At 42.7% G+C, this 9,148-nt stretch overlaps 2 protein-coding genes across 9 annotated transcripts in view; one reads left to right on the top strand and one right to left on the bottom strand.

The window, feature by feature from the left end:
* The first annotated feature begins 17 nt into the window (after window positions 1–17).
* The window catches only part of SLC19A3 (solute carrier family 19 member 3), a 36,987-nt gene continuing 27,856 nt past the window's right edge, over window positions 18–9,148 (top strand). For 4 of the 8 annotated variants that reach the window (XR_014526324.1, XR_014526325.1, XR_014526326.1 and 1 more), the window contains exon 1: window positions 7,028–7,117. The gene's annotated coding sequence lies outside the window, so the exon portion shown is untranslated. Of the gene's footprint in view, window positions 181–7,009; window positions 7,118–9,148 lie in introns of those variants that run through there. The other 4 variants (XR_014526322.1, XM_083503710.1, XR_014526323.1 and 1 more) reach the window with 3 other exon arrangements.
* CCL20 (C-C motif chemokine ligand 20) lies at window positions 4,554–7,103 on the bottom strand. The gene is made up of 4 exons (XM_083503736.1): window positions 6,992–7,103; window positions 6,383–6,497; window positions 5,511–5,588; window positions 4,554–4,992 (listed from the first exon to the last, which is right to left on the bottom strand). Exons 1-4 carry the CDS (start codon window positions 7,092–7,094, stop codon window positions 4,956–4,958), a joined length of 333 nt encoding a protein of 110 aa, XP_083359862.1. The 5' UTR covers window positions 7,095–7,103; the 3' UTR covers window positions 4,554–4,955.

The following is a 9,148-nucleotide window of genomic DNA, read 5'->3' as shown; positions in this document are numbered from 1 at the left end:
GCGGGGTGCATTGTGCGCGAGCGCCGTGGGAGCTTGGCGCGTTTTTTGAGCCCGTTGCTATGGCAGCAGGGCGTGAGGTGATAAGTCACCTGCTTCCCGTTGCCTCACAGTGGATATTTTTTTTGGAGGGGAGGGAGGCGGTGTCGTAAGAGGAATTCTGAGAGGAAACCGCGCAAGAGGGTAAGGGAGGGGCTTGCATCGCGATCCTATGAACCATTATTGCGCCTAAGACGGAAGCTGCGGTGCGCGAGCCTGTATTATTGTGTTTTGTCCCCACACAGCCATAGAGCCCTCTGGGTGACCTTGAGCCTGTCATTGTCTCGCAGCCTGCCCTACCTCACAAGGTTGTTGTGACGGAGAGGGGAAGGGTCTTGTTGTTCTCCACCTTGAGCTCCTTGGAGGGGAGATAAATGTAATAATAATAAAACGAATTATTACTCAAAAGGCCCAACTGACTTCAACGAGGCTGGCTCCTAGCTAAATGGAAGTAAGGTTAAAGGTAAAGGGACCCCTGACCATTAGGTCCCGGCGTGGCCGACTCTGGGGTTGCAGCGCTCATCTCGCTTTATTGGCCGAGGGAGCCGGCGTACAGCTTCCAGGTCAGGTGGCCAGCATGACTAAGCCGCTTCTGGCGAACCAGAGCAGCGCACGGAAACGCCGTTTACCTTCCCGCCGGAGCAGTACCTATTTATCTACTTGCACTTTGACGTGCTTTTGAACTGCTAGGTTGGCAGGAGCTGGGACCGAACAACGGGAGCTCACCCCGTCGTGGGGATTCGAACCGCCGACCTTCTGATCGGCAAGTCCTAGGCTCTGTGGTTTAGACCACAGCGCCACCCGCATCTCACCTGCAGTACTGTAGCATGATCCAAACCAAGAAGAAGCCCCCTTGAACTCGACAGCATGCGCTCACTGGGAAATGTGTAGGAAGGAGTGTAGTCCAGAGATACTTCAAAAGGTGCAGACAGCTTTGTGGGTGTTTCCTAGAGAAGAGCTTCCCTCCTGCCGTCACAACAGCGTGTGCAAAATTTTAGCAGATGACGCCTATTATGTTCAAGGAATGATCGGGTGCTACGATGAAAGGTGTGGAGGTTTAAAAGTTGTGAAGAAGGAATGTCAGAAGTTGCATCTTCTGTGTATTAGTGCTGGACAGGTGGAAAAGTAATCTTTAAGCAGTTTACAGGGATGCAATAAATCAGTTAGAATCATAATGCAAAACTTCAGTTAAAATGCCTGTGAGCCATGCATCCAAGCTATGGGGGCCCATCAACAGCGACTCCCTCCAAAGATATTGGTGATTGGGCAGGGATATAAGGCAGTCCTTGAGGTATCCAGGGCCTTGTAAATTAGTACAAGAGCTTTGAACCTGGCCTGGTAGTGTATTGGCAACCAGTGCAATTTTTTTAGTACCAGAGTTATGTGCCGGCAATGGTCTGTCCTCGTTAACAGCTGCAGCATTTTGTAACAGCTGGAACCCCCAGACCGGGCCCAAACGTAGCACCACAACAGAGCACATTGCAATAATCAAGCATTGAGGTTACCAGTGAAATTGAAGTGTAACAGCCCTTGCCCCACCCTAATTATTTAAATGCTCTTTATCGGGATCACAAAATTCCGTATAGAATTTATTAACCTCCCCATCCCCAAGCACCTGTCAAAATCCTAGTTCCTCTAATTTCAGATGTTACAACAAAACTCACAGCTGCCTCTACCAGTAGAAAGGACACGATGCTAACCATTACTATGCCTCCAAACAAAGGGGGATGAAACAGAAAAACCTCAAGCACACCAAAGTCACTGGAAAGTATTGAGACTTTCTGTAGCTGCTGTGGGGTTATCTTATAAGCACAAAGTATTAGTTATTTCAGAAACAGTACCGTCTACAAGAGAATTGATCTAACATATCTTTCTGCAGCTTTGGAGAAAATCAGCAAGTTTGCAGAGAAATACTTCTGCAAAAGAGCAGTGACCATGTACTCTTTCCTTCAATTGTCAATATTAATTAATCCTGATCAGATACCCAAATAAATATTGGTGGTAATCAGTGAACCTTCAAATTATTCATATTGACAGTATGAACAAATTTATATACTGTGGGAAATATATGCAACAGTGAAAAAGGCCAAGTTGTTTAAAACTTGAAAAGAAAATTAACATTATAAGTCAATACAAATATGATACAGGTCAGAGTTTAATAAACCACCACATTTTCAAAGCATTCTTATGACTCCCTGCTGTTTACCCTTTGAAGATGAATCTTTTATGCTTCAAAGTCAGGAAACAAGATACAATAGCAGAGGGTTTTTTAAATACTTTGGGGGATAAGAATGCTTGGCTTTTTGAATGGATTTGTTTGTTTTATTTTATTTGCATTGAAGAATGAGGTGTTCGTTTAAATGAAAAAATGCTTCTAGAGTGTTCTGATATGCACAATAGTATTGGTTTGTAATCACTTGCTGGTTCATTTAGGATTAATTCACACTAACCAGCAGAGGTGTTTGCTGGGAGGACATTGGTTTTGGCTCTGCAACCGTTATAAAGTGGGAAAGGAAGTGGTGGGTTGGAAACATGCAGCAGAGACTTATTAGGAAGGTGCATTCATGGCTTCTCATTTGTCCACTCGATATCACCATGACTTTGCAGCAGATACGGGGGAATCTATGACCCTCCAGATGTTGTTGGACTATCATCAGCTCCAGTCAACAAGATCAAAGAGGATTAATTCAATCCTTGGGTCATGCTGCAATCCAGCACTCACAGATTGGAAACCCAGAATGAGGCTGGTTGATGCCAACCCACACCCTGCAGTACTGCATAATTTTTTTCAGGGAGCACTAGTTGCCAGACACAGGCAGACCAATCTTTGACAAAGAAATCAGCTGTTTTCCAATGGCATGCAATCTCTCATAGAGCTGCTGCCAGCAAGAAGATAATTAAATTTCTACATATTAGTTCTCCCTTTTGGATTTCTGGGATGGATAGTAGAACCAGTGTTGGGCCAGGAATCTATAATATGCTCCTTTACACTTGAAATGAAGCTAAAGATGGAATCATTAATCATTAATCTATCATGCTTTCTCTTGATACCCGAAAAAGACATTGTCTGAGACCTTGGTTCGATAGCCAAAGTTCTACATTGTGGGTTGTATGTAAGAAGTGACTTCGGCATACCTTTTTTTTTTAAAAAAAACAACACTTCATGCACAGCATATAATTATAACCATGCTTCACTTCTAGGCAGTCCTAAGTGGCTAGGTAGCAGTTTTGTACTTTGGTGCATGCATATTTACTGCTCAGGAATCTAAGACAATGAAGAAACGCTGAAGGGAATGATTTTTCATTGAAATGGGAAAGAGAAGCCTAACAAGACATCTTCAGGAGGAGGAGGTAGTGAGTAAAAATACAAATCTTGCATATACCAATTATCCCTTACAGTATTTACCAGGAAAATACCTTATGTTCTGACATCTGTCCCTGGTAAAACTCTCTCCCAGTACTCAAATAGGGACTCTAGCAGACCCCCTTTAAGATTTTGAGGGGGCCTATGGGAACAGTGATCAAATGATGTAGAGGGGGGGATTAAGAGGGTCACTAATAACATCCATAAACCCCATCCCTTGACTCGCCCTCCAGTTTTAGCCAGATTATGGCTAAACACCACTCCCTGTTCAGGCATTGTTGAACATTCATTTGTGGAGTTGCCTTATCATTCACTCTTGTCTTTAGCCCTAAATATGTAAGATCCACAATACAGCATAAGCAATATTATTGCAGGATATAAGTTTATTTGTTCATATAGAGTGGCTGGGGAAATTTATTTTTTATTATTCTTATTATTTTCCCGTTTCTTTCCCATATTTGTTTATTTATTGTATTTGTTTTTTGTTTTTTTCACAAGGTGACCCAAAGCAACTTGCATTAAAACCACTTAAGGACATCCAACAAGCATTTAAAAACACAGAAAAAACAGATCAGGACTTAGTGATCCCACCCCACTAAGAGAGGCTACCCTTTGGATTAAGAGCCAAAAGCCCAGGTGAAGAGAAAAGTCTGCCTGGCACCCAAAAATTGATATGGATAGTGCCAGTCATGCCTCTCTCGGGAGAGTGCCCTCCACAACTTAGGGGCCACCACTGAAAAGGCCCAATCTCATATTGCCACCCTCCAAACCTCCCATGGACATGTACTTGTATAGCAACTTCTGAATCTTCTGGGAGTCGCAGGTAGGCAGAGTGCTTTGCGCTCATGCCCAGCTTGCAGGCTTTCCACAGGCATCTCCTGGCCCCTGTGAGAACAGGATGTTGGACTAGATGGAGCATTGGCTTGGTCCAGCAGGCTTGCCTTGTGTTCTTCAAACATTAAAAGGTCTATATACCTAAACCTACAAATCTCTTTCTTGCTCTCTCTCTCTCTCTCTCTCTCTCTCTGTGTGTGTGTGTACGCGCATGCATACGCATGTAGCAACATATGCACAATGGAACTGTTATATTATTCATCTAAAAAGAATGTCCAAACAAAGGCCGCAGTCCAGAGATAACATGCAATAAGACAACTTTAAAGTTTTCTAGAGTTCTTTTTATAATCAAGCAGTATATAAATGTTATAAAATAAATATTGCAAATGAGTAGTACACCTGATAGCAGCAGCCTTTTGCCAATGACAGTGATCATTACCATCTACATCATATGACAGACTTGTGAACTTGACCCAGTGAGGAACATTAGACACACACACACACACATTTATCAGTTAATCACAAAATGTGAACCAGCATAAGCAAACAAAGCATCTTGGATGGGGTGCTCCATTCAAACAAATACTTGATACAATATGAATCAGTTTTTATGCTTCCAGAAAATCCAGGGATTAGTGGTCAGCAAGCACACAACAGTGTCCAGAAGTATGATTTCAACCTAGTTTAGTTTTTTTGACCAGACTCTGCCTCTTGCTTCATTTCAAAAAGTAAAGTGTGACAGCTTATTGAGTCTTTTACTGTAAAAAAAGAGAAAGAATAAATAGGTAAGCTAAATTTTTCCTTGCTTCCATACAGCTCTCCTGTCTTATATACAAAAACTGAAGAACCTGTGTCTTCTAGATATTAGTGGAGGAGACCCCTCATCTTCCCTCAACATTGACTATACTGGCTGAAGCTGAAGACAGTTGGAGTCTAACATCATATGAAATGATAGGATCCTCTAGCTGCCCTATATCTATATAACAGTGCAATCCTAGGTTTGCCTGTCAGAAGTTAGTTCTACTCAGACTTACTCCCAGGCAAGTGTGCACAGGATTCCAGCCTTAAGCTGCTGTTTCTTCCTATTGGAGAAGAGAAGAATGAAATGTTTCATTTCCACAGTGTGGCTCACCATCCTTAAGCACAGCTGCGATATTACAGAAACCTCCCATAGTTAATATTCTGACAGGCAAACGTAGGATTGCACTGTTATAGGGCAGCTAGAGGATCCTATTATTTGCTTTGCCAGGGCAACCAATTCATCCCTCCTACTGACCTCAACAAGCGGAGCTGTTTCTTCACCCACGGTTCTCTGGGATCTGCGCAAACTTTCAAGCCACGCTTAGTGTGAAATCTAGAAAGAGCAAAAACTATTATCAGTTTTAAAATAACATAAACAGTTACAGTCAGTAGAATAATGCAGAAAGGTCACATCTTCGAAGATGACTAAATCAGCATGCTGTTGTGGGGGTCCTTTCTCAGCCCAATGAGTAGCACTGGGTTTGCTGCATACAGAGCCTATTACATGGCAATCAATCACCATAGTATGGATTGAAGCTGTCGGCATTTTGTGTGTGTGTACAATCTAAGGTGGAAAGAGATCCTCCTGAAACCAATGAATGAACAAAAAATAGGGGAGGTGAAGAGGAATGGAGTTGTGTCATGCATTGTTAGTGACAGCATGAAATTTTAGTACACTTTGACTGCATGGGAAATGTGAGAAGTGGGGTGCTCCCCTGAGATTCTCCGGCAAGCTTTGTTGCTTGACTGTTTTCAGTTGCATTCAACTGAAAAGGCTTAAAAGCTACTAAGCAACAACAACTGAAGTTATGTACAGTGTAACTAAAGTTGTGTACACTACAGATAAGAAAGCAAAAATACTGATATCAAAAATAGATACTAAAAATAGCTCAGCTACAAGCTCTGACCTGGGTTATGAAAAATGCCAATTTTTGTACCATCTTAGGTTTCTTAAGTTCTACAGGGTTTAAGAACTATGGGATCAAAATAATGTTTAATTGTGGCTGCTGGAAACACAGTATTTGAAGCATTTTGGAGACCTTTTTTGAGCTAAACTCCTGGATGATCGGGCATCTATTTTTACTCTCCTTCATTGATACAAGTAATTGTTTCATTTTGTCAACTCACATGACAGCATTGATGTCACAGACTTCACTGGAAAGCTGTTCTGTGAATCCTTTGATAATCCGGCGAGGAAGAGGCGTCTTGGTATAGGAAAGACAGCAATCTTGGTTGCTTTGGGCTGGAGTGAGGAAGGAAAAATATACATTGATTAATTAATTTAATTCATTACTTGGGCTTTACCAGCAGGTCCCAGGGCAGATTACAAAAAATATATATATTAAATTAGGCACAAAGTAACATTTTCATCTATATCACTGCCTTTCCTAGTGCACATATTTTGGATCAGTTTGCTATCAGATAGCAAGCATTTCCAATAATGTTCTAGACTATTCTTCATTGTTGAGTGCCCAGAAGTTGGTGAACTAGTACAACATCCATCATCCTAAACCAGTTTAGCCAGTGGTCAGGGAAGATGGGAAAAGTATTCCAACAGCAGATGGAGACACAAGGTTGAAGTACACTATTCCGGACTAATCTGTCTTTCCTTCTTTCCTTCCCTTCTTTCTTTTTAAGCCATTGGGAATCCTCCTATCTTCCATCTTAATTTTCAGGGCACATACTTCAGCATCACAAGGAGTCCTGGAGCAGGAGGTATCCAGAAATACCACTTACCTTCACACATTCCCAAGAGTAGCAGCAGACCCACCAGAACAGCTAAGGGCACATTCTTCATGTTGAAGCCAGTCATCATGATCATGCTGCTGCTTATGCGCATCAAAAGAATTTGACTCTTCAGATGTGAGTGAACTAGCTTCAGTCAGCTTATTTATAACACCTGCTCGAGATCTCTGGCAGTTCACCTAAGGGCGTTTGTTCCGCTTTGCAATTATGGGGATTTCCCTCTTACCTACTCTAGTTAGCTGATTTTATAGCATTGTTTGAGTGCTGGTTAATTAATATAGCGATGTATGTGCAGCCAAACAGAAGAGGGAATAGATCCTTTTTGTGACATCACCATTCACTGACTAAACTCCTGAGGAGTGGTAGGTGCAGGAAATTCCAAAATACTATTTCCCAAGTAGGAGGGGGGAAATCATGCAGCACATTGTGTTAATTCCCTGGAATATCAAGTAGGTGTTAGGGAACTGTGGAGTTTCCCCTCCTCCTTTCCCCCATCATTTTTCTACATCATTTGCGTTGCCAGAGCTGGGATACCAGAGTCTGTCAGTGAATATTAGAAACCAATAAACAGTAGTATTCAGCTAATTTTGGGGATATGAAGGGAAAGTACAAGCTTCAGAACTGTGGCAGAGAAGGAATTAATGGGTTAGCTTATGCAAAACAGCATGGCTGGGCTAGCTAAGTGCAGAGCCATTAAGGAACCATGGGGAACCAGGTGATGCACCATTAAGGGTTGCTGACAATGCAAAAGAACTGTCCTTCAGCCCCCTCCCACTCCAAGGAGTGGTCAGAGACAGGAGAATTAGCAGGTTGCCGGATGGCGGGGGCATGATGTCACAGGAAAATTTGTGCCTTTAGAAAATTTAAAGTTTGCTGGGAAAGAGTGGGGCAGAATTCAACGAGCTGCTGTGGAGGCAAGAAGCAGAAACAAAGAGATGGCACATAGGATGGCTCTGAATGCAATGCCAGGTGATGGGGAAGGACTAGCTGCTCCTGATGTGAGGATGCTGTAAATTCTGTACTCTATCTACACTTGGGTTGTAAATAAACCATATTTCACAGACATTGCCTTATTTTGCCTTGAGGAGACACGGACCCTTGTTCAGGGCCAAGACTCCTGGAATTTCATGCACTGCTTGGCAGAGATTGGGGTGGCTTGTTAACACTGGTGTTAGAAGTGAGATCTGTGTTTCCTAGGGGAAAGGCCTAGGAGCAAAGTGTGTCTGATCTGACCTTTGTCTTCAGCGGCTTGAGAACAAAGGCAACTGAATACCATGTGATCTAAGTTAGGTTTATAAAAGAGCCAGCTGAGATACATTACTAGTTAACTACCAACTTGTTAGGCACTTACTGGGAGTTCTTACTTAGCTTCAATGGTAATTTCCTATGTTAAACCTTAAGCAACACACATACAGAATCATTTTCCATTTCAATGTACAATTAAACAATTATTGTTGTTGTTTAGTCGTGTCCAACTCTTCGTGACCCCATGGACCAGAGCACTCCTGTCTTCCACTGCTTCCCGCAGTTTGGTCAAACTCATGCTGGTAGCTTCAACAACACTGTCCAACCATCTCGTCCTCTGTCGTCCCCTTCTCCTTGTGCCCTCAATCTTTCCCAACATCAGGGTCTTTTCCAGGGAGTCTTCTCTTCTCATGAGGTGGCCAAAGTATTGGAGCCTCAGCTTCAGGATCTGTCCTTCCAGTGAGCACTCAGGGCTGATTTCCTTAAGAATGGATAGGCTTGATCTTCCTGCAATCCGTGGGACTCTCAAGAGTCTCCTCCAGCACCATAATTCAAAAGCATCAATTCTTCAGCGATCAGCCTTCTTTATGGTCCAGCTTTCACTTCCACACATCACTACTGGGAAAACCATAGCTTTAACAATGCGGACCTTTGTTGGCAAAGTGATGTCTCTGCTTTTTAAGATGCTGTCTAGGTTTGTCATTGCTTTTCTCCCAAGAAGTAGGCGTCTTTTAATTTCATGACTGCTGTCACCATCTGCAGTGATCATGGAGCCCAAGAAAGTAAAATCTCTCACTGCCTCCATTTCTTCCCCTTCTATTTGCCGGAGGTGATGGGACCAGTTGCCATGATCTTCGTGTGTTTTTTATGTAGAGCTTCAGACCATATTTTGCACTCTCCTCT

The sequence above is a fragment of the Podarcis liolepis genome (assembly GCF_965112155.1).
Source record: "Podarcis liolepis genome assembly, chromosome: 5".
Lineage (NCBI taxonomy): Eukaryota > Metazoa > Chordata > Lepidosauria > Squamata > Lacertidae > Podarcis > Podarcis liolepis.
The sequence above is the reverse complement of the archived record's forward strand: the minus strand, read 5'-3'. Positions and strand labels throughout refer to the sequence as shown.